The sequence below is a fragment of the Lathyrus oleraceus genome, chromosome 2, assembly GCF_024323335.1.
Source record: "Lathyrus oleraceus cultivar Zhongwan6 chromosome 2, CAAS_Psat_ZW6_1.0, whole genome shotgun sequence".
NCBI lineage: Eukaryota > Viridiplantae > Streptophyta > Magnoliopsida > Fabales > Fabaceae > Lathyrus > Lathyrus oleraceus.
In genome coordinates, this window is record NC_066580.1 from 410,133,585 (window position 1) to 410,157,930 (window position 24,346).

Consider the following 24,346-nt stretch of genomic DNA (forward strand, 5'->3'; position numbering starts at 1 on the left):
AAATACTTGTAACAGTAACGGTGACTGATTCCGTCATTTCTCGAAACGGCGTTATCTTAAATCGTGTTTACATTCAAAACGCGTTTTGCAATTTGGACGGCGTGTTTGTTTCGTTGAACCACCTAACAACCACCACTACTTCTCCTCAAAGTTTCTTTCATTTAACTATTTTATTAACCAAACAAACCCGTAAAGAAAATAATAAAATAAAATAAAAAGCCTTTTAATATATTTCGGTTTTCAGAGCTAATAAAGCGATTAATTATTTTGGACTATAAAACTATATAAATTATCACTTCCTTTCTCTTTTTCGGTTTGCTAACCTTTTGTTTCCTCTCTCTCCTCTCACTGTTTCTCTCCGTTTTTTTTTCTCGTCGGAAAACCTTTTCCGTTCGCCGTGAAACCGCTTTCGATTTTTTCGTCGTTTTTCCTCGCTTTAGTAGGAAGCTCGTCACGGTCTTCCGATTGCGACGCTTGCATTCACTCTCAATTTCCCGTGGTTGCTCCTACCAGGCGCTGGATCTCTCTGTCACGCGGTATAAGTCTCGTATACGGCGTTGTTCGAGAATGTGGCGAGCCTTGTTGTCTTATAAGGCTAGCTTTTAATCTGCAACATTCAGGATCGTGATTTAGGGTTTGGCTCTGCGATTTCGTTTCGGTTTGGTTATTCTTTTTGCTTGTGATTTCTCGTTCTAGTTAACGAAGACGGATACCTACAGGGAGCGACTTCGTAATGAAATGGTAGGTTAATCGCGTTTTGATGAATTTTTCGTCTCGTGTTGTTGTTTCGTTTCTGATTCATGAATGCTTGAAATTCTCTATGAAATGTATCTTCCTTCTGTTTATCGTTCAGATCTCGGACATTGTTATACTTTCTAACGGTTTCGATACGTTTTCTCTCATTTTATTGGCTTGAATAATGATTTTGTCTATCTAAAATTGTTTAGAATTTTTTTTATCAGAATGACCGAGGTAAATTTTTTTTCCGTGTCGAAATTCTAAAATTATGAATAGGAATTCAGAAATTTATTTTAATCAAGGATTAACAGTTTTCTGCGCCCTTTACTTTTTTTTTGTTTGAAATTTGTATGACCGATGCTACTTTTTGTGTGGTGGTGTTTAATGAGGTGGAAAATAAAGATGTTGATAGGAGTAATAGACTGTTTAAATTTCAGCGCATGCATTATTTGAATGTTTCTGTTCTATTTCTATAGGATAATTTTTGTTGACTATTTCTTTTGCGACGTTGTTCTCTATATTCGGATGATTATTTTGACTCTCTTAGTAGTTACTTTTCCCGGGTCAGGTGATTGTGCTTTCCCTTGGACTTTGAAAGCAGTTTTCACATAGCTGGTAAATGTACCCTGATCATCAAGTTATTGACTCCTCAATGATAATATTTCAAAGCACATCTCATTCATTTTGCCCTAGGGTTGTTTTGAGTTTGTTTGCGTTCAAGGTTTATTCCTTTCCCTTGTTGAACTGCATCCTTTGCCAACTGTAGTAAGCTAAAGCATCAGAAATTATGCCTTGCTTTGACCTCCCTTGGTTCATTCTTCAAGAATCACCAGGGCAATGTTTCACATGTTTTTTTTGCTGTGTAATTCAAAGTTCTGGGGGTGCCAACAATATAAATGCTTCAGTCTGTTTATTGTTGGTTGTATGTATTGTATTTCAAATTACTGTAAATCTGTGACATGATTGTGTTTACCTGTTTGCCTTAAAAGTTATCCTTGTATTTGAGTACATTCCAATCTGAGTGTGAAAATGTGAAACATCTAACAGGTAGAAGGAGGAAGAATGCGATTATCCGAGGAAGCTAGAAATGGGTTAGAATTTTTGAAACGTAAAAGGCTTCAGCGTGCACAAGCCGCTGCTGCCTCTCAGACTAGTGTTGCTAACATGATGAATAGAAGTGGAGGAGATGCTTTGAGAGCTTCAGCTTCATGCGGCACAAAATTGCACAGTGCTCCGGATGTCTTTTTCAAACGGAAGGTGGATAAGTTTGATACAAGTGATTTGGAATGGACTGAAAACATTCCAGAGTGTCCTGTTTATTCTCCAACGAAGGAGGAATTTGAAGATCCTTTGATTTACTTGCAGAAGATAGCTCCAGAAGCTTCTAAATATGGTATGGAGTTTGGTTAGTTCTACTGTGTACTAATGTTAGCTGTTTGCACTGGTGTTTTCATATTAGTTAATCAGTAAACCTGGGCATTAACATGTGCCCAAGTTTTGGCATTCTCATACTTTTGCCATTTTGTTAATCTGGCTTTTTGGTGTAGATCATTTGTAAGGGATGGAACTATTGAATGATGTGGAGAGTACTCTGCAAACCCCCATATCCAGCCACGTGCACTTACAAAGTGATCAATATACTTTTATGCTTTTAGCCTTTCAAGCATAGTTTGGATTAGATTCTATCATGGGGGAGCTTCAATTAACAAAACTTTTACTTATAGAAAAATCATCATAAGCTTATAGATGATTATGGAAGTAGAGAGAATTTCTGAAAAGAATTGGTATATGGAAGTTTTTTAACTTACTCATGAAGCTGATGTTTAAAAAACACACTTAGTGCAAGATTCCCACTTATTGCAAGATTCCTTAACATTTATTTATGTAGTAGTTCAAATAATTTTATTAATAGAACTGATTTTTTCTGGAAATTCCTTATTTGAATGTGGTATTTATGGTCTAGGATGGTGTTCTCTATAAACAAATTGTAGTTGTTTGTCGATGTTAACATTAGCGAGAGAATAATATTGAAACTTAAAAGTCAATAGACATACTGACATGGTTTGTAGGTGGTTGTTAAATGTTAAAATGATTTTTTTTTCACTATCTTCTCTTGCACCTTCCCTCTTGTCAAATATTTTCCCAAGTTTTTCACTGCCTCATCTTCCCTGCAACTATTATTGTTATTGTTAAGATGATTATGGGATTGCCGTTGATAATTTGAAAATTTAATAGTAGAGGTTATCGATTCGACTTAATGAAATAACAATTTCTGCCTTGCATTGCATGTTATTTATCACGTCTTCTCTCTTTAGGGAAAGGATAGATGAAATCAGTATTGATAAGATGATTATGGGATTGCCGTTGATAATTTGAAATTTTAATAGTAGAGGTTATTGATTCAACTTAATGAAATGAAATGACAATTTCTGCCTTGCATTGCATGTTATTTATCACGTCTTCTCTCTAGGGAAAGGATAGATGAAATCACTAGTGATAGACTTATAATTTAACTTTTTTATTTGAATCTTCGTAAATTCTAGGTATATGCAAGATTGTTTCGCCTTTGAGTGCTTCTGTACCTGCTGGGGTTGTTTTAATGAAAGAGAAAGCAGGATTCAAGTTTACAACTAGAGTACAGCCCCTTCGCCTTGCTGAATGGGACACTGAAGACAAAGTCACCTTTTTTATGAGTGGAAGGTAGGTGCTCTAGTGGGCCATGTTAATATTTGCAATTTCAACATTATATAACATTTCTAATTTCTAATTACTAATTAATACAATTGTAATTCAATCAGAAATTATACATTCCGCGATTATGAGAAAATGGCGAACAAGGTTTTTGCACGAAGATATTGCAGCTCTGGATGTCTTCCAGCCACTTACTTGGAAAAGGAGTTTTGGCATGAAATTGGTTGTGGGAAAATGGACACTGTTGAATATGCATGTGATGTTGATGGTAGTGCCTTTTCATCTTCTCCTACTGATCAGCTTGGGAACAGCAAATGGAATTTAAAGGTGTTAAACTTACTAGCTCTTCTATATTTGGTCATTTTCTTTGTTAACCTGTCTTTTATTTAATTATTTAACAAATGGGACATTATTTTAACTGAATGACGGATCTTGCAATTAACTTACTAAATACTTCCTCTCTATTATTTTAGAATCTTTCCCGTTTGCCCAAATCAACTTTGCGTCTTTTGGAAACTTCAATTCCGGTATGACAATTTCTTATCTTTATCAATTGTACCATTTATATACTATTTTTTGGGTGTCTTATATTGGGCTTTATTTCAGGGAGTAACAGAACCCATGCTTTATATTGGAATGCTGTTTAGTATGTTTGCGTGGCACGTGGAGGATCATTACTTGTACAGGTATAGTTGTATTAACTAGTTATTATAACAGCGAAGCATTATCACAATCAAATAATTCCTTCTCTAGTTGCATATTTAATGATATTGATATATTATATGGTAATGGCAGCATTAATTATCAGCATTGCGGGGCATCAAAAACATGGTATGGTATCCCTGGTCACGCAGCTTTGGAATTTGAAAGGGTGGTTAGAGAACATGTGTACACTACTGATATTTTGTCAAGTGATGGGGAAGATGGAGCCTTTGATGTTCTCCTGGGGAAAACAACTTTATTTCCGCCTAATATTTTGTTGGAGCATAAAGTCCCTGTCTATAAAGCTGTTCAAAAGCCAGGAGAGTTCGTAATAACCTTCCCTAGAGCGTATCATGCAGGCTTCAGTCATGGTTAGTTTAATCTTTTCAATTATTTTATTCCAGGAATGAAATCTTTTCCTGATATCACCCATTTAATGCATGTTAAATATTAATGTTACATATTTTCAATGAAATTCTAGGTTTCAACTGTGGAGAAGCAGTGAATTTTGCACTTGATGATTGGTTTCCTCTTGGGGCTATTGCGAGCCGGCGATATGCACTTCTTAACAGGGTTCCTTTACTGCCCCATGAAGAACTTCTTTGCAAAGAAGCTATGCTTATTCATTCATGCGTGGAATTTGAAGATTCGGACTTTCCTTCCCCAGACTTGATTTCTCCTAATAGAACAAAGATATCTTTCATTAATTTGTTGCGTTTCCAGCACTGTGCCAGTTGGTTACTAATGAAATCAAGGGCGTGTACTAGTGTTTCTTCACATTCGCATGGTACAATTCTCTGTAGCCTGTGCAAACGTGACTGTTACATTGCTTATGTTGACTGCAGCTGTCACATGCATCCTGTGTGCCTACGTCATGGTAAGCTTTGCTCAATGCTATTTTACCAAGTGTGCTTCAATGCATGCAAAATCATTTTGGGAAAGTGAGCTTGGGAACTCAATATTCATGTTTAATACAAGATGTGAAAAAACATTCATGGATATTATTGATTCCTGATCTTAAATCCAACTATAACTTCCCACTTTTACCTCATTCTACTCTATTTTTTCAATGTTTTAATTTTTTTTCCTTTATGGATAATATTGATTCCTGATCTTAAATTCCTTGGTAATACTAATTTTTTTATACTTACCAACTATAACCTCCCACTTTTACCCCATTTTATCATATTTTTACAGTGTTTTAATTTTTTAATTTTAAAATAAATAAAATTTAAAAGCATTCTTACCAACTATATACGAGTGTGTGTGTGTCTGAGATATAATAGGAGCCCTCTCAAGTAATGGTAAAATGTGGAATATCTCCCAAAGTCATAATAATCTACGTCCCCTTATTCCATAATGATCTTTGGTTGTCACCTGCTTGTTTGCTCCCATGCCTTAATACTATTTGCCATATGTCTGGTTGTCATGCTAGTGCCATTTACTGTCATTATCTTGCTGCATAATAATACCCTTGGTCCTTAATATAAGAAAAAGTTTACTTATTAGATTCATTTAAGAATCAATGTGTCTGGACTATATGTGGACTAGAGGGGAGTGATGAATACTGTATTATCTCAATTCTAGACCATAAGATAAATTTGTTCCTAACATTGAACTTTTTACTTCATTAGTTTTCATGTGTTTTGTGATACAACTTCCTCGTATTTAATGTCTATAGTTTGAAATTTCAGATGTTAAATCTCTTGACTTCAGCTGTGGGAACAAGTACACTCTATATTTGAGAGATGATATCGGGGACATGGAAGCTACAGCCAAGATGTTTGAGCAGGAAGATGGGATATTGGATGAGATGGGCAAGCAATCCAAAAGTGAACAAAATATGTATTCATATCCTTTGTCAGATATGTTTCAGAGAGCTGAAGCAAGTGGATATGAACCATACTGTGAGCTTAAATTTGATTATATGATGGAGTTTTATACAACTCCAGAACAGTCGACAAATAATCAAGAGTGTGACACACAAAGTCAATTTGTATTAGGACATTACTCAGAAAACCATAAACCAGAAGGGTCTGAGGTTTCCTTTTCTGCTGCATCCACTCTTTGTTCTCTTTCAGAACATCTTGAGTGTTCCTCTGCTAATAAAGATGTAAGTTAAAAAAAAATACAAATGTGCTTTAATATTGACAATTTGTCACTGTCCCACACTGCTTGGGGTTTTGAACTGCTATTATTGTTAAATAAACTAACGCCCTGCATTCTTTAGGCTGAGGTGCAGACTAACTTGAAAGTGGGCATTATTGATTGCAAAGAACTTGGTGAAACAATATCCAACAATGCATGCGGATCTTCACTATTCCCTGCTCGGTATGAAAGCTCGGTTAAAGTGCATGATCTTCAGAAACCTGATGTGAAGCCTATAGTGGATAATGACAGCGATGATTCTGATTCAGGAATATTTAGGGTAAAACGCCCTGCCTCTCTAAAAGCAGAGAAAAGAAATTTGAAGGTTGTGACTGCGAAACATTCTGAGCAGCAGGTGTGTAAATAGTCTCATAGTTGATTTAATTAGTCCATCATGTAAATCTGCCGGATATTCTTGTCACATATTTCCAATATTTTCCATCTTTAGAAAATTGACTGTCTAATTTTGATCCATATGAGCAGGGACTTAAACGCTTGAAGAAAGTCCTTCCTGAAGGAAAAAGCAACCGGCAACAAATGAATGTCAGAACCAGTGAATCAAGTTATAAATATAACCCAGTTAGTCGTAAAGTTGATATTGGAATTTCCTCCAAGGACAGATTTGCAAGGGGAAATGACACTCCCCTTCCTGTTAGATATAAAAAGTCAGGCAATGAGGAAGTAAGTATGCATATGCAACAAAATCACCACCGGAGAGAGAAGTTTCAGCAAACTTATAGAGAAGCGCCATCCATTGAGATTGGGTCTAAGCGACTTAAAGTCCGAGGCCCTTCATTTTTGGGCTTAGAGAGCAGGTTGAATTGAAGTTTCAAGTTGCCTTTTGAAATAGATTGCGAGAGTCTGACATTGCTAACTTCATTTTAGCTAAATGGCTTTCTAACAATACAGAAAATCCAAATGATTGATTCTGGAAGCAGCTGCAATGTATTTAACCAATTAGGATAAGAATTTAAATTCTTTGTGCAGACAAGCCCTAACATTTGGGCCATCTGCACTGGTGGCGATCCTTTGGGTTCTCTGGCCGGGGTGTTTTTCCTACTTCGCTGGGTGAACCTGACCGACCTGCAAAACTAGAAAGTTAGAAATTGGCTTAGTGTTTCGTTATTTCAGTGTAAATTTGTTTACTTTCTGATCAGTTGTTTAGTTCTTGTTAGCAACATGGGTCCCTACATTGTTTTGTTATTAAAATGCTGTCAGCTGCTTCCCCTTTTGACGTTAATTCATTCTTTTTGTAGAAATAGGTCCCCGTGCCTAAAACTACATCAATAAAATTCAAATTAGTTCTTTCTATCATTTGCTAGCTTTCATTGTCGCAGGTTATGTTCGAATAATATGCTTGTTTTTATGCAATTCAAGGATGTTATGGTTATGCTATAATGGTAATAATATATTGAGAAATGCTAGGATTACATCGAAGTTTACAACCACACCGTATATAAATAAATACGGTTATACTTGCATTTGTTTTTTTTAATAATTTTTGTTGTTGCTTATATATGGTTTGAAATGGAAACGATGTATATATGGTGTAAGAATTCCAGTGTCAACCTAGCACATCTGTAATATACTAATGTTTCTTTCAATACCTCAAGAATAACTTACAATTCAAGCAATACAAATCTTGTTATACATCGGAGTAAGGAGTAGGGGTAATAATATTCCTACGTTTTCGGTAGCTAATATGATGCGACTGTTATACCTTGCTTGAACATAGGTTTCTTTTTAAGTTTGTCTTATTGGCATAGTTAGGTAATATGTTTTCAAGTTACAAATTTGGTTATGCCTTCATATGAATATTTTCCAAAATATATAACCTCTTGGGTGGGAGGGGATCCTCTCCAGTGAAATTTTTACCGGAGAGTGTGCAGTTAATATCATCACCCTTCATTTTTATCAAAGTGTGTTAGGTAAAAAAAAATGTGGGGCTAATATTCCACTGCACACAATTTACACGGGAGAGGATCTACACCCCTCTTGGGTTGTATATATTTTATTTTCCAAGTGTTTATATTTTTATACGCTAAGAAAAAAAAAGACAAGCAGAGCTGGGCCATACAATAAAAAGAGATATTGGAAATATAATTGGTATTAGAACCAACCCTTATTAATGGCGTGCAAGCTACCTCTCGCACAGGATCTAAAATTTGTCCGATTTTAATATTAAATTTATCAAAATTTAAATTATAGATAAATAAAATCTCATAAAGTTTTTTATCATGTCAGATTTAAACTAAAGATAAATAGAATTTCATAAAATATATATAAAAAGGTTACATCGTGATTAAATATAATTTCTGTTTATTTTCTCGTATTTAAACTATAACTAACCTACTCTTGGTTCCAAAAAGAGCTCCAAAATATTTAAGACGGTTGTCTGGAGGAAGATATAAAAACAATCAGCATCAAGGTCTTTTCAGGTACTTATTCGTAGCTTTTGAAAAAGACCATTCTTCTAACATTAACTCTACCAATAGATTTTAACATATACATTAATCATGTTATTAATATATACTATATGTGGCTGCGTGACAAACATGAATTCTCTGTAAAAGCATGTTATGTATGTTACTGTCTGTCACTTTGAGGGCTTTGCGAAAAATATGGAAAATAAATGTTCCATTAAAGATACAACTGGTGTTTGGTTAGAGATTGAGGTTCAATAAATTCCCAACTAGAGCTGAATTATCTAAAAGATAAGTAATCAGTTGGAATCACAATTTAATGTGCGCGCTGTTTTAAAGAAGACGATCCGCTGTTAAGAGAAAATGAGTAATTCCCGTGCATATAATTGGGTGTCTGCAATTGCTGTTAACTCGTCTGTCCAGAAGCGGTGATTCTGTTGCATCTATATTCAATTTCAAATTTAATTTCGAGAAATGTAATCATGAAAGAGACTCAATAAATCGAAATTAAATCAAAGATGAAAGAGATAAGACAAACAACAAAATAAACAGATATAGGTGTCCCCTGAATGAATTAAGGACATGCAGCTACAATCTCCCCCTTTTTGATGTTTTGCAAGCTTTCACTTTGAATTGAGTCGACTTTGAGTATAACGTGAAAAATGCTTATGCTCCCCCCGAAACATTCCACACGAACCATTAACAATATAAAAACGCATAAAACAAATTCTAGACCCATTACAACTTCTCTCCCTTAACAACATTAAAAAGAGATAGATCGAAATGCGTCTAAAATAAAGTAAACAACCACCAACAAATAATTCCAATAAACATATGAGCTGAACACCTAAGAAGAATATACAACAACAATAATCTCATACTGAACACGAAGATAGACATGTCACAAGCAACACAATGCAAATAGACATGCAACACCAACATCCAACAACTAATAATTAAGTGATCAAACTTGAATGTCAAAGTATGTATTAACAATCATAAATAATGCATGAACAAGTATACAAAAGCTCAAATGCAGATACTTAGCAACACACGTTTAAAATACTTAAATGCAAATAAAAACAATCAAAGACATAAGGTAGAGATGAATGAGTAAGATAAGGAGGAAATAAGCAAACCAATTCATAACTCTAGAACAAACACATAGAATAATGTAAACTGAACACAAGGGTTATAGAGACATACCATTGTAGTTCAGTAAAATCTATGATTTACTACAAAATAGTGTTAGTGAAAACAAAACATATATAGCAAATGAAACTAAACAAAATACTCATTCTATTTAAGACATGAAGAGTCTAAGACTCCCAAATCCCTAAAAATCTTGTGAAAGGAATCCGATGAAAACAATTTTGTAAAAAAGTAAGCAAGTTGACTTTTTGTGTTAACGTATTCAAAAACAACATCCTCTTTTTCCACATGATCTATAAGAAATTGGTGTTGGATCTCAACGTGTTTGGTCCGTGAATGAAGTACCTGATTCTTAGTGAGACTTATTGCACTAGTATTATCACACTTAATCAGAACACAAAAAAGTTTTAAATCATAGTCTAATAATTGTTGCTTTAGCCATAAGACTTATGCACAACAACTACCAGCGACTACATATTTAGCCTCGGCGGTAGAAAGAGCAACGTTATGCTGCTTCTTACTATGCCAAAAAACTAAACAACTTCGAAATAAATGACAAGTACCACCAGTACTTTTCCTATCCGACTTGCACCCCGCAAAATCGGAATCAGAATATCTTACTAAGCTACAAGCACTACATTTAGGATACCAAAGACTGTGATGAGAGGTTCCGTTAAGATACCTCAAAATACATTTTACGATCTTAAAGTGGGAACCCTTAGGTGATGCTTGATATCTAGAACACATACACACACTAAACATGATATTGGACCTAGTTGCAATTAAATAGAGTAAGGATACGACTAAACCTCTATACATGGTTACGTCGAAATCTACTCCTTTTTCGTCTTTGTCAAAAAGAACATTTGAAGCCACTGGTTTTGAGATACTCTTTGAATCTTTCATCTCGAACTTCTTTAGAAGCTCCAAACAATATTTCGTTTGACTTATGAAAGTTCCTTCTCCGACTTGCTTGATTTGCAATCCTAAGAAGTATGTTAGCTCTCTGTCATACCCCAATTTTACCACTCAATCAATAAATATACACATTCATCATGACATTTGCATCATCTGCATATCATGACATGCATTACTTCCAGCATAACGCTTAGAAAGTCGACTAGAATAACATTTCATAGACAAACCGATTGAAATGATTCTCAATTGCGCGTAAAATTAACGGGCAGAAAATTTTGAGATCGGGCTTGTAGCTGTCAGTTTTAACGATATACGGTTTGTGTAGTTCAACCTGGCATGCTCATTTGTTTTTTCGATTCCGTTTGTGTTCGCATTTTGATCAGCCTGAGCCTTTTCAACCGAACCTTTTTTTACTAATTTTATTTTTATCTGTTTTTTTTCTAGAACTTTATTTCGGTAGATCATTTTAATGCGTTCATTTTATTTTTTCGCGTATTTTCGCACCTGATTTTTGTTGATTTTAATTCCTTTTATTTTTATTTTTTAGTCAAAATATCAAGAAAAAATAATTAGAATTTATTAAATAGTTACTTTGATTCTATTTTATTTTAACAATTATTTGAATTTTTTTTCATTTTCAATTTAGAACTTTTTTTTATACTAAAACAAAATATAAAGGGACATTTTTGGAAATAGTTAAATTTAGAAACCCTAAACTCATCACATACATACTAATGGTTAGCTGATGAAGAAAAGGAGGAAACTCACACATATAAAACATCACACACGACGCACCAACTTATGAGGATCTCTCTCATTGCATCGAAAAACCATAAAGAAAATAAATAGAAAAAACCGTTCAAAGAGAAGAACATTATTCTCTCTCTCTCTCTCTCTCTCTCTCTCTCTCTCTCTCTTTCTCTCTCCCCCCTCTCTCTCTCTTTTGGTAACCTAAAAATACTATTCCTCACGCCTACCTTATTCTTCTTTTTCTTCACAAAACCAACACAAAACCACCCACTTTTTTTCCTTGCACATAAACTTCAACTCTCCCACATAAAATCCACCATAACTCCTTCCAAAACCCACAACTCATGGCGAGTTCACAAACAAAATCGTGAACAAACCTCAACCCACAACTCACGGCCAACTCCGGCCAGCGACCACCATGAACTGTTAACTTTTTCCTCCTTCAAATAACACATATGCTCACCACCACCATACAACTTGTAACACGCCTAAGCCCTCATTTTAATTTTCAAACCACACAAAACCATCCCTCATACTCATGATACACGACCTTCAACAACCTGCAAAAACATAACTTCCATCTTCACATATCCCCCTTCTTCTAACATACCCACCATCCCATAACCTCCATAAAACCACCGTAAAAAAAGATCCCACCACCCTTGGCCCGTCTTCCTCTATCCACAACAATACACTTTTACAACAAAATTGGCCCCTGCTACTGTTCATGCGGCCGAAATCCTCCAAACACCACCGTTTCTCCGGAAAGCACCATTTTCCAGTCACGCAGCAACTCAACATCACACTGTCAATTTCATTTTGATTCACAATTTCAATAACTTAGCAGCCCGGTAACAATTGCGATTTGATTATCACCTCGCCATTTTGCGCATTCTGTTTATGTTGTTTACATTTCGGTTTCGATTGCTAGTTTATCTTTTCTGTGATTTCCTTTGCTGGCTGTTTTAGTTGTAAGGATTGTTGTAATTATTGTGTGAATATTATATGCGTGGTTGTGCTATTCTATTTCTATTTCTGTTATATTGAAATCATATCGAATTCGTGTTTGAACATACGCCGTCATGCGTGGCATTTGCTTTGATTCGATTCATTCACGTCATTATTTCAGAGAATTTGGGTGAGAAAATTTTCCAGAACAACCTTATAAGAAATCTTCTTGAGGAATTTGAATTAGTAATTTGACCAGGCCCTGTATCGATCCTATAGTGCATTGCTTTCAGCATGGTTAACACAATTTGTGATAACCTTCCTCATAAAGCTCATACTTTCAATAATTTTTGATTCTATATAAATGTCATAACCTAATTGTTAACCCTAAGATCCCACTTATCATTTTCATCCGTGTATACAAACAAGATCACATCTTGGTCCTCTCCCTCTCATCTTTGGGTTTTGCTCTTTGCAGGGATCACCAAACACCTTTTTGTTTACATGTTCATTACTTATCTAACCACTAATAAAAATAGAAAAAATATGTCTTGTTTTCTTTAAGTTTATTGTGCAAGGCATGGCTTTTCATCAAGAGCATCAAACATGGTTCCTCAGCTAGGGTTTCTTTGATTCCTCAAGTCAAAGTATGTTCAACCATTGATTCTCAAGGTGCTTATCTCTCAAAACGTTATCTCTAAGGTTCTCAAGCATCTTGCAATCTCATTTTGATCAAGAGTATCTCAAAGTTTTGTTTCTTATTCCTAAAAAAAAGTCAAAGGTTCATGTGTTTATTTCCATGCCATCTTTAACAAGTTACCTTAAACTTTGAGCAATTTAATCAAGAGACATTTAAGGACATATTATTTTGAGTTCATATGATCATCCATGTACCTTGAAATGCAAGAAAATTCCAAGTACACAAGTTTATTCCAAGAAGTTTGACCAAAAAGTCAACCATTTGAAGTCAAAGTTCAAAGGATCACAACTCCTTTAATTCTCAACATTTTTGAATGTTTCTTTTTGAATATGACTCTTCTCAATATCCTCTACAATGTCTATTTACATGACAAGAGCCAATTATGCTTGTAGGAGCATCAAACGTTTGAAGACATTATAGGTCATTTGTAGACTTAGTGAAATTTGACCTATTTTCAAGTGACTTTTTCTCAACTTTCAAGGATTACAACTTCTTCAATTTTTAACATTTGAGGTTGATTCTTTTTTCACAATATCATTTTTGATGCTCTCTACAAGTTTGCTTCAAGGATCAAAGTTAAATTATGCTTGGAATGCCATGGAATTCTTTGAAACATTACAAGTCATTTTCAGCCACTTGGGACTAAGACTTTTCTAAGATACATGACCAGGTTTTCGTGCCAACTTCAACATGCCACAACTTTGTGCTCAAGCATCCAAATGCAACCTTTCTTGGCATATTGTAATCTTTGATATGATGTCAACCAATTGCAAGAAGAATGGGATCAAAAAGACTCACGAGCAAGATGCCCAATTGAGTTGAACATGGTGACTTGAAACTGAAGAAATCACCATGATCCGAAATTCGAACTTCACTAATCTCAATTCCAAGCTAAATTACCACACGTTTTGGATCTAAACATCTTTAACCAAGTCTCCAAAAGTTAGTTGACTCTTAAAATGCATGTTTTGGCTGAGTTTTGATAGATTGCAAGTCACACTTTTCTCACATTCTAATCAAATTCGTTTTGTATGAATTGAGCTTCTTTCCACACGTATTTGGATCCTAATTCATTCCCTATAAATAGAGAAACATATTGCATTCATTTCAAATCTTTTGAGAGCCAAAATGCAAATGCCAAGTTAATGAGATGGCATGAGGGATCTTAGGGATTAAAATTAGGGTCTTACAATGTGGATGTGTTTTCTTGGTCTTATCAAGATATGCCAGGTCTTGATACTGATATTGTGGAGCATAGATTACCATTGAAGCCAGAGTGTCCGCCACTAAAACAGAAGTTGAGAAGAACTCATTCTGATATGGCTGTTAAGATCAAAGAGGAGGTTCAAAAGCAGATTAATTATGGTTTCCTTGTTACTTATGAGTATCCTCAATGGGTGGCCAATATTATACCTATTCCAAAGAAGGATGGCAAAGTTAGGATGCATGTTGATTATAGAGACTTGAACAAAGCTAGCCCAAAAGATGATTTTCCTCTGCCACACATTGACATGTTTGTAGATAATACAACTAAGTTTAACATCTTCTCATTTATGGATGGTTTTTCCGATTATAATCAGATCAAGATGGCACCCGAGGACATGGAAAATACAACATTTATTAAACCCTGGGGAACATTCTGCTATAGAGCGATGCCTTTCGGTTTAAAGAATGTTGGTGCAATGTACTAGAAAGCCATGACTACTCTTTTTTATGACATGATGCACAAAGAGATATAGGTCTATGTAGATGATATGATCGCTATGTCGAAGACTGAAGAAGATCATGTTGAGTATTTGTTAAAGCAGTTTCAGCGTTTGAGAAAGTTTAAACTCTGCTTGAATCCTAATAAATGCACTTTTGGTGTCCGTTCAGGAAAGCTGTTGGGCTTCATTGTCAGCTAGAAAGGTATTGAGGTAGATCCTGATAAAGTAAGATCTATTCAGAAGATGCCTACACCAGAGACAAAAAAGCAAGTCAGAGCATTCTCGGGCGTCTGAATTACATCTCCAGGTTTGTATCTCACATGTATGCCATATTTGGGCATATCTTCAAGCTTTTCCGTAAAAATCAAGGATGTGTTTAGACATAAGACTTCCAGAACGCTTTTGATAGCATCAAGGAGTATCTTCTTGAACCTCATATATTGTCTCCTACAGTGGAAGGAAGACCATTGATCATGTGCTTAACTGTGTTAGAAGAGTTCATGGGTTGTGTACTTGGAAAACAAGATGAAATTGGTAGAAAGGAGCATGCCATATACTATATGAGTAACAAGTTTATAGATTGTGAGTCCCGGTACTCCATGCTTGAGAAGACTTGTTGTGCTTTATCTTGGGCTGCCAAACGTCTACGCCAATATATGATTAATCATACCACTTGGTTGATATCCAAAATGGACCCAATTAAGTACATCTTTGAAAAGTCTGCTTTGACTGGGAGGATTGCTTATTGGCAGATCCTATTGTCTGAATATGATATTGAGTATCGTACTCAAAAAGCGATTAAAGGAAGTATTCTTGTAGATCATTTGACTCACCAGCCAATTGATGATTATCAATCCATTAGGTTTGACTTCCCTAATGAAGATGTTATGTACTTAAAAGCTAAAGATTATAATGAACCATTGCCTGAAGAAGGACCAGAGCCTGAATCCCGGTGGGGTTTAGTGTTTGATGGAGCTTTTAATGGTTATGGTAATGGAATTGGGGAAATCATCATTACTCCTCAGGGTTCTCATATCCCTTTCACTGCAAGATTAATGTTTGATTGTACGAACAACGTGGCAGAATATGAAGCTTGTATCATGGGTCTTGAAAAAGCCATTGTTTTGAGAATTAAGATTCTTGATGTATATGTAGATTCAACCTTGGTGGTTTATTAGATTAAAGGAGAACGGGAAACTCGTCATATTGGCTTGATTCCTTACAAAGACTATGCAAGAAGGTTGTTAACTTTCTTTAACAAAGTTGAGTTTCATCATATACCTCGTGAAGAGAATCAAATGGAGGATGGTTTGGCTAATTTTTATTCTATGTATAAAATAAATCGTTGGAATGACGCTCCCAGTATCAGTATTATGCACCTTGATAGGCCTGCTCATGTGTTTGCTGCAGAAGAAGTTACATATGATAAGCCTTGGTATCATGATATCAAGTGTTTTCTCCAAAGTCAGGAGTACCCGAAAGGGCGGTCCAAGAAAAAGTTAGAGACATCAACAAAAAATAATCATCCTGGTAGATTGAACAACCGAAAGGGCAATATAGACAAAATTTAGGGATTATGGCAAGTAACTACATCAGGCCAGACTTGATCATTTGAAGCAACGATGCATATCAAAGATTCTCATTCAGTCATCCTCGACCGAAGTTTGAGCATAACGGAATTCAAAGTTGTTAGGGAGAATGTTGGCCATTGTATTTCAGTTTAGCCATTTCCATGTACTTACCATTTTTCAACTTTGTAATGATCCATGGAGTCACGCCATTTGCGGACTACTATTCTATCAATAAAATTTGAGCATTTTGCCTATTTGTTTGCTGTTCTTATCTTGTTTTAGTTTAGGAAATTTCATTTTGTTTGTGATAATAAATTTTGAAACAAAAGATATATAAACAATCGTGTTTTTAAAATTTACAAAAATATTTTCCTTGATTTATGAATATAAAAGAGGAATGTTAACATCAATCTCAAGGATGGTAAGATCTTGAAGAGCGGAGCTCAGTGTTCTCTTAAGGGTTTTCCCTATGAATATTTCCAAGACTCATCGGTTTCCCCAACACGAGATTGTGGGAATGGCAGATCTCCAGCAAGTTGCCAACAAGTCTTCATAGCAGAGTTTGTTTGGATGTTTTTTATCCCCGACAAACCTTTCCCTCCCTAGGAAAAGAGTTCATGATTTTAGAAGATTAGCTTTGGGTCTCCAATTAATGCCTTTCATTTCTCTCTCCATAAGGATTTAAGTATTGTATCATGATTTAGCTCCTTTGATGGCTTTTAATCATTAATTGCAGGGCTTTTCTTCAACTGAACCCCTAGAAAGATCTCCGGTAGCATCTCCGCCTTGTTGAGATTAGTCGAGGATCCATTGTATTGTGTTGTCAGTCTAACCCTTTGTGCCTGTTTTGTCAGCATATTGATACACATATTCATACGCATATTCTTAACATCATGGTGTTTATTCGTGCATCTTGCATTTCTTGGTGTTTTCCCCACTCTCTGGTGTTTTTATCCCAAGAGAGTGTGTGCGTCCTCTCTCTAATAGAGTGTCGACCTTAAGTAGAAAATGCTTATCCTTTCTAATTCCCCATGGAGTTTGATCCTCGTGGAAGGTTTTGTTTCAGTTTTCCTTTCCAGTTCATTATCTGGATGGAATTAATCCCCAATTGAGTTTATTTCCTCATTGGATTGGGTCTTCTTTGACCATTTCTCTCCAGTTTATTCCTGGGTTAAACTTTGGTCCCTGGAGATTATTGCCTTTGTTAAGCTATCACTTGGCCGATAGTTAGCTAATATTCTTCTTACCTTTGATTGGTTAACTTTTTTAAGCTATCATTTGGCTGGTGTAGCGGGGTTTTCGTTACCTTTAGGTTTATTGACCAAACCAAAAGTCAACATACACTTCGAGTCGCCACCGCACTTTTATTTGTCCAAAGGAAAGGCTAAAAAGCGAACAAAAACCAAGTAAGAAGTTTTTCAAGTCAAAAACTAATAAAAATGTCAGAGATCTAGGTAAAGGGGTTGGTTATGAAATGGGAAGGTTTTACGCACCCAAAACATCCTTAGTACTCTAAGGGAACCCTTTTTGCAAATATATGTTATAGGTTGGTATTTGTGAAAAGATTTGTGCAAAAGATTGGAGGGATGAGAAGAGATTAGATTATACTTACAAGTTTTGTTGTTTGAATGGATGAACCCATTGCCTACGTACCATCACAAAGGAGGATCAAAACCTCGTAGTTCGTGGTAAAAATTTCAAAGGTTGGTGAATTGATTTTAATCAAAAGCCTTAAGGTCTTTTGTTATCAAAGGGAGAAAACTCAACCTAAACCAACAATCCACCATGTGAGGAAGGCTTCAACATGCTAGTAAGGGGTTAACCCTATAATAAGCATGGAAGGCTTATAATCCAACACTAAGGATGAGGTGAGATTTACATCAACCACTATGATAACTCAAACCTATGACTAATGTTTTTGAAAAGGTTTTAACAAGTGGCCATTGGAACCACAAAAACAACTTGAAATGTGTTATATTTACAAGTTAAATTTATTTACAAAATGAGGTCAAAGTTGGATCAAAGTTTATTTACAATGAGTATTTATGAAAATGGTTTTGAAAAGTCAAAGGCTTAAGGCCTAGGTTTCTAATTTGAAACAAAGTCAAAGTTTTGAAAATGATTTTTGGCTTGGTTAGAGTGGGGAAAAGAGAGAAGGGCTATTCCCAAAGCAAACAAGGATAAGAGGGGAGAGATAACCCTTGGAGTTCCTTTTCTTGGAGTCATAGAGATGACTCAAGATGCTCCTTTCCTTTGGATTTAGCACACAAAAGAAGTAATCAATAATTTGAATTCAAGCTCCTAGGATATCCATTTGGCTTGTCTCTTAACTTGGCTATTCATGACAATGGTCCTCTTTTCACAATCTTAAGATGAGGTTCCTATCACACAAAAGCACACATCAAAAAGGCTCACAACATAATAAAGGGAATGTGCAAAGAATAAGTTTGAGGAGAAGTCCTTTGAGGTCAACTTTGAGTTTTAGCATTCTAAAGGCATGAGACCTAGTTGCTCTTCAACACATTTTGCATTCTAAAGGCATGAGGCCTAGTTGCTCTTGAACTCCTTTAAGCATGGGTGAATCCTAATTCTAAGTCCTTTCTCCTTTTTTATTTTGGTTCACATCAAAACAAACACAAACAACACAAAATAACAATATATTTATATACAATAATGGGCTCAAATGAGCAAAAGAAAAATGACATAAATATAAAATATGTTCTCAAGTGAGCAAAATAAAAATCAAAAATGAATAATGAGCAAGAAATAAATGACATTAAAAGTAAATGACAAGAATTTAAAAGGCTCAAATTAAACTTAGTAGTTAGTAGGGTTATGTTAGCTTGTCATAAGACAATGTAGCGCTATGTTAAGCAATTGTAAGTGGACTAATATAGTAGCCACACCTATCTGAGGTCGGTCAATAAGAATATGGGCAAAGAACACAAGTTAGAGATCATGACTAGTAAGCCAAGCTCCATAAACTTGCCATGCCAAACAAAAGGGGAAGGGCTTTGTATTGACTTTTGGTTATTTTCTTGACCGAGAAGTAACCTATCTTTGACACAAAATAACTCACTTGATCATGGATCAAGTTAAGCTTGGTTTGGATCAAAGAAGATTAAACTCCTATTTGTCAAGACCAACCTCAAGACTTTAACTCATTGGCCATTGAGGGAAAGAAAAGGATGAAGATGAAAGGGAGGGGGTAAGAAGTCAACAACCAATCCCAATTGATCAAGGGATAACTCATCCTTGATCAAATTCATTCATCTTTCTAGGTGATGATCCTTAAGGATTTTCAAATCACAAGATCCAATGAATTTGATCAAAGTTAAATCAATTCAACCTTGATCAACACCAAACAGAAGAAGAATCAATATAACAAGTCAAGAAGTCAATAATATTTTTTTGGTATTTTTTAAATTAAAAGAAAATACAAATAAAAAATAAACAAACAAGGTTGAACCTCCAATTCAATTCAAAACAACTACAATGAGTCCAATTAAATTCTCATAGGTTCAACATAGTCAAACAAACTTTGACTAATTTTCTCACAAATTTTTAAAGTAAGAAAGTAATTACAATCAATTAAAAACAACCAAAAATAGCATAATATGAATTAAAATCTCAAATAATCTCAAAACAAACAAGAAATTATTGAGACTATTTTTCGTTGACTTATCATGATCCATATATGCTATGAAAATGTTTTTGTATTTTTTAAAAGTTAGAAAGTATTTTGAAATGAATTAAAATCATTAAAAACCAAGTAATTCATAAAAAATATCAAATGAAGTCACAAAAATAATTAAAAATCATAATATGAAACTAGATTTTTCAAGAATTTTTTTAGAGTTGGTCTCATATTTTTTTGACCTCAAATGAATTTTTAATGAATTATTGAAAATGAAATGAATTAAAAGGAAATAAAGAGAAAATGAAATAAAACCAAAAATGCTGAGCCATCGGATCCAATTCATTAATTGACGTGGCACACTGCACGGCTTGGATCTGATGATGCACGGTAGGCTCAAGTCAACAGCGCAACATAATGGATTAAAGCAAGTAATTAAAACGGACGCATGAGATTAGATCATGAAAGGGAGAGCCAAGGGTCAGGGATCAGAACACGTGGTGGTGGTGGTGGAAACCACCGTTGATCGATCACCATTTACACTTAGTTTTCATCATCTATCCAACATTGAATCCTCAAGAATCGGTAACATTTTACTCTTTATTTTAGTGATTTCTTAAGTTTATTGCATTTTATAAATTTCCGCTTGTTTTATGTTGCATTAGTAGTTCTTCTCTTTTTGTCGCATTTTATGCGTTTCTGTGTAGTACTGTTTGATTTTCAGGTCAAATAACAAGTCCGAAAAGTGTGTACCGGAAGAATGGAGGTCAAAGACATCATGCGAAGCGAAAAAATGACTAAAACAGGGGGCTGACACGGGTGCCCGTGTCAGTTGACACGGTCCGTGTCAGCATGTGCAGAAAAGAACCAGTGGAAACCCAGAAAGCAGGGGGCTGACACGGGTGCCTGTGTCAGCTGACACGGCCCGTGTCAGCAAGGGATGCAGTATGGACTTACAGTGAGGCCAACACGGGCAGCCGTGTCACCTGACACGGCCCGTGTTGGCCATTTCGCCCCATTTGCTGATTTTTCATGTTTTAACCCCTTTGTACGTCCGGAGGGCAGTTTGGGCATTTCACAATGTTTTTTAGTTGTTTGAAAGCTATTTAGTCTGAATTTTGGCATAGAGAAAATGACTTTTGGATCGTAGAAGAAAAGGGACGAAAAGAAGAAGCGAGCTTGCAAAGTGTTAAGAGGATAAGAGATCTTCAAGATCGGAAGAGATTGAAGATCAACCTTCATCAACAACAAATTATAATGTCTCTAATTTGTAATTTACTGTCTTTGAATAGTACGAGAGGCTAAACTCCCCAATGCTATGGGGTGTCCCTGAATTGCTACTGTATGAATACTTTATCTATGTTCTTATAATCATCGATGTTTTCTTAATTCAAATTATTATACAGCGCTCTTAATGCTTTATTTTATCGGACAAATGAAATTCTGATCTCTGGTTAAGGTTTAGGTCGGACAAACCACCTTATCGCTTTCTGTATAACAAAACCCATGTTTAATCACTTAGGAATGAGGATCAAACCGTGGTCACCGTTAATTCTTGATCAATTACACATTTCATAACAACAATTTGAATAACTAAGGAATTAGTATTGAAATTATTGTTAAATGGTTTTCGGCTAAGGAATTAGAGAAAACAATTCTTGAGAAACGGTTTTAAATTATTACAACATATATGTTATATAATATGGAAGAAGTTTATTACAAAGCAATTCATACATCTGGCCCTAGCATTCTTTCTCATATCGGTTAAACAGTTTTTATACGCTTAATATTTTTATTTCTCGTTCTTATTATTTTTGAAAACAATCATCAAACCCCATATGATCTTTTGTTCAATTGAATTATTATAAATATTGGTACTTACTACGCAGTCCGCGAGATCGATACTCGGGATAACTCCCTTTTTATTACTACATTGGTGCAAATAGAACACTTGCTATTTTACCGATCAAGTTTTTGGCGCCATTGCCGGGGACTGCCAAAAGTATAAATTAAAAAATAATTCAATTGGAATTTTGTTGCTCTGCAGCTAATTTTTTTTTGTGTATTATTGTTTATTCTAATAATTGTCTAATCTGTGTATGCGAGGTAAGGCCTCAGCTGAATTTCTTTTTGACGTAAAACCAGAAATATTATTGCGTGCAAGACGACGAAAAGCTAGGCTGGAACTTTCAAAAGCAACCCCTATTGTTTTTGAGTCTGAAAAAGAAGAAGCTGTTTCAGTTCATTCGGAAGACTCCGAAGCCGTTTCTGAACCAATGGCTGAAGCTCCACCACCTCCTGCGGAAAGACTTCTGGGTGATTATGGAGGTGAAAATTCTCCTACTGGAAGGTTAACAATTGTGAACCAACCGGTAAATGTTGATCACTTTCAGCTACACCCTTCAACGATTCGTCATCTCGAAAGGAGACCGTTCTCCGGAAAAATCAATGAAGATGCCAACAAGCATTTACAAAGATTTCTGACCATGACGACATCGTTAAAAATTGAGGGACACTCAGAGGAAGCAAAAAAGTTGGTGATGTTTCCGTTTACATTGTCGGAAGATGCCGAAGAGTGGTTTTACTCTTTACCCGTGGGAAGCATAACAGCTTGGCAACAAATGGAGACAACATTTTTGAATGAGTACTTCCCTGCTTCTGTGTATATCCGCAAGAGATATGATATTGTTAATTTCAAACAGAAGGAAGGAGAGTCACTCGAAGACGCTTACAAGAGGTTCAAGCGATTGTTGGTTGCATGCCCTACTCATAACATGGATGCAACTGGACAGATGGAAAATTTTGTGAATGGACTTAGAATGAAGACTAAGCAACTCATAGGCACAACTGCCGGTGGCTCAACAAATTTTACAACAGCCACGAGAATAAAGAAAATCATTGAAGCCATTGCAGCAAATGAGCATCTGGAACTCTATGACCGTAGTGTAAGTCAACCTGAAGGTATCATTGATCTCAAGCTAGCCAATCAAGTTGTGAAGATGGAAGATCAAATAACAGCTGAAGTAGAGAGAAGACTTAAGAAAATGACTCTTGACACTCAAACGGTGGCACAAGTGCAATCGGTCCAACCTATTCAAGCTGTTAGTTGTGAAATTTGTGGAGGACCTCACTTCGCCATGCATTGTGTGGCAAATGCACAACAAGTAGAAGAGATTAATTTTCTGAAGCAGAACAATCCTTACTCCAATACGTATAATCCTGGATGGAAAAATCATCCAAATTTTTCCTGGAAGGACCAGCAAGGAAATGCTCAGAAGCAAGCGCCCACCCAGTATCAAAGGCAACCACAACAACAATATCGACCACAACAACAACAACCTTACCAACAACAGCAGTTTCACCAATCCCAACAACAATTTCAACAATAGGTTCCAAGAAAAGCAGATTGGGAAATTGCCATTGAAAAAATGGCAGCTCAAAGTTCACAATTTCAAGAGGAGACTAGAAGTAATCTGAGAAACACTGGTGCTTCAATAAAAATTATGGAAGTGCAAATGAGTCAGATTGCTCAACAACTCGCAGGTTCGCAAACACCATGTGCATTACCGAGTGCTACAGTTACAAATCCACGAGAGCATAATAATGTGAGTGCGGTAACCATAAGGAGTGGTAAGGCAAAAGAAGTCCCTGAAAAAAGATGATGATCAAGAAGACCAATTGCTTGAAGTTGATTTGGAGATAAAAGAAAATGAGGGTGTTAGTGAAGAGGTGACAGTACCTAAACTAGTGGTTAAAGAAAAAGTTAGTGAATCAAAGCCGGTTGTCCAACTCCCTTTCCCCACAAGAAATAAGAAGAAAGAGCAACATGAGAAGAACTTCGAGGAATTCTTGGAGATGTTCAAAAAGCTTGAGATTAACATTCCGTTCTTGGAGGCACTTGAGAAAATGCCCTCTTATGCTAAATTCATGAAGGATATTATTTCAAAAAGGAGGAGCACTGACTCTGACTCTATTGTACTAACCGAAACTTGTAGTTCTATTTTGCAGGGTATGAAGATTCCGGTAAAGAAAAAAGATCGAAGCTCGGTAACTATCCCTTGCACTACCGGGGATAGATCTTTCAAAAAGGCCCTTATAGACTTGGGGGCAAGTGTGAGTCTCATACTGTTATCCATCTACAAGAGGTTGGGGATTGATAAAGTGCAGGATACCAGAATGACACTCAATTTGCTGACCACTCTGTGAAGAGACCTTATGGAGTGGTGGAAGATGTTCTTGTGAAGATTGATAAGTTTGTGTTT

At 35.7% G+C, this 24,346-nt stretch overlaps 2 protein-coding genes across 3 annotated transcripts; both read left to right on the plus strand.

Moving 5' to 3' along the window:
* Positions 1 to 214: 214 nt before the first annotated feature.
* On the plus strand, positions 215 to 7,593 carry LOC127119779 (lysine-specific demethylase JMJ13). Of its 2 annotated transcripts, none has more exons than XM_051050099.1 (11): positions 215 to 741; positions 1,786 to 2,131; positions 3,282 to 3,438; positions 3,537 to 3,756; positions 3,903 to 3,956; positions 4,036 to 4,115; positions 4,225 to 4,502; positions 4,613 to 5,008; positions 5,826 to 6,244; positions 6,362 to 6,634; positions 6,763 to 7,593. In XM_051050099.1, the coding sequence occupies exons 1-11, from the start codon at positions 739 to 741 to the stop codon at positions 7,102 to 7,104; spliced, it is 2,568 nt and encodes an 855-aa protein (XP_050906056.1). In that variant the 5' UTR covers positions 215 to 738; the 3' UTR covers positions 7,105 to 7,593. The 2 variants fall into 2 exon arrangements, with proteins under 2 accessions (XP_050906056.1, XP_050906055.1); XM_051050098.1 differs by lacking the exon at positions 215 to 741 and adding an exon at positions 1,087 to 1,459.
* A 15,919-nt stretch (positions 7,594 to 23,512) lies between these two features.
* Positions 23,513 to 24,290, plus strand: LOC127123460 (uncharacterized). The gene is made up of 2 exons (XM_051053678.1): positions 23,513 to 23,627; positions 23,710 to 24,290. The coding sequence occupies exons 1-2, from the start codon at positions 23,513 to 23,515 to the stop codon at positions 24,288 to 24,290; spliced, it is 696 nt and encodes a 231-aa protein (XP_050909635.1).
* The last annotated feature ends 56 nt before the right edge of the window (positions 24,291 to 24,346 follow it).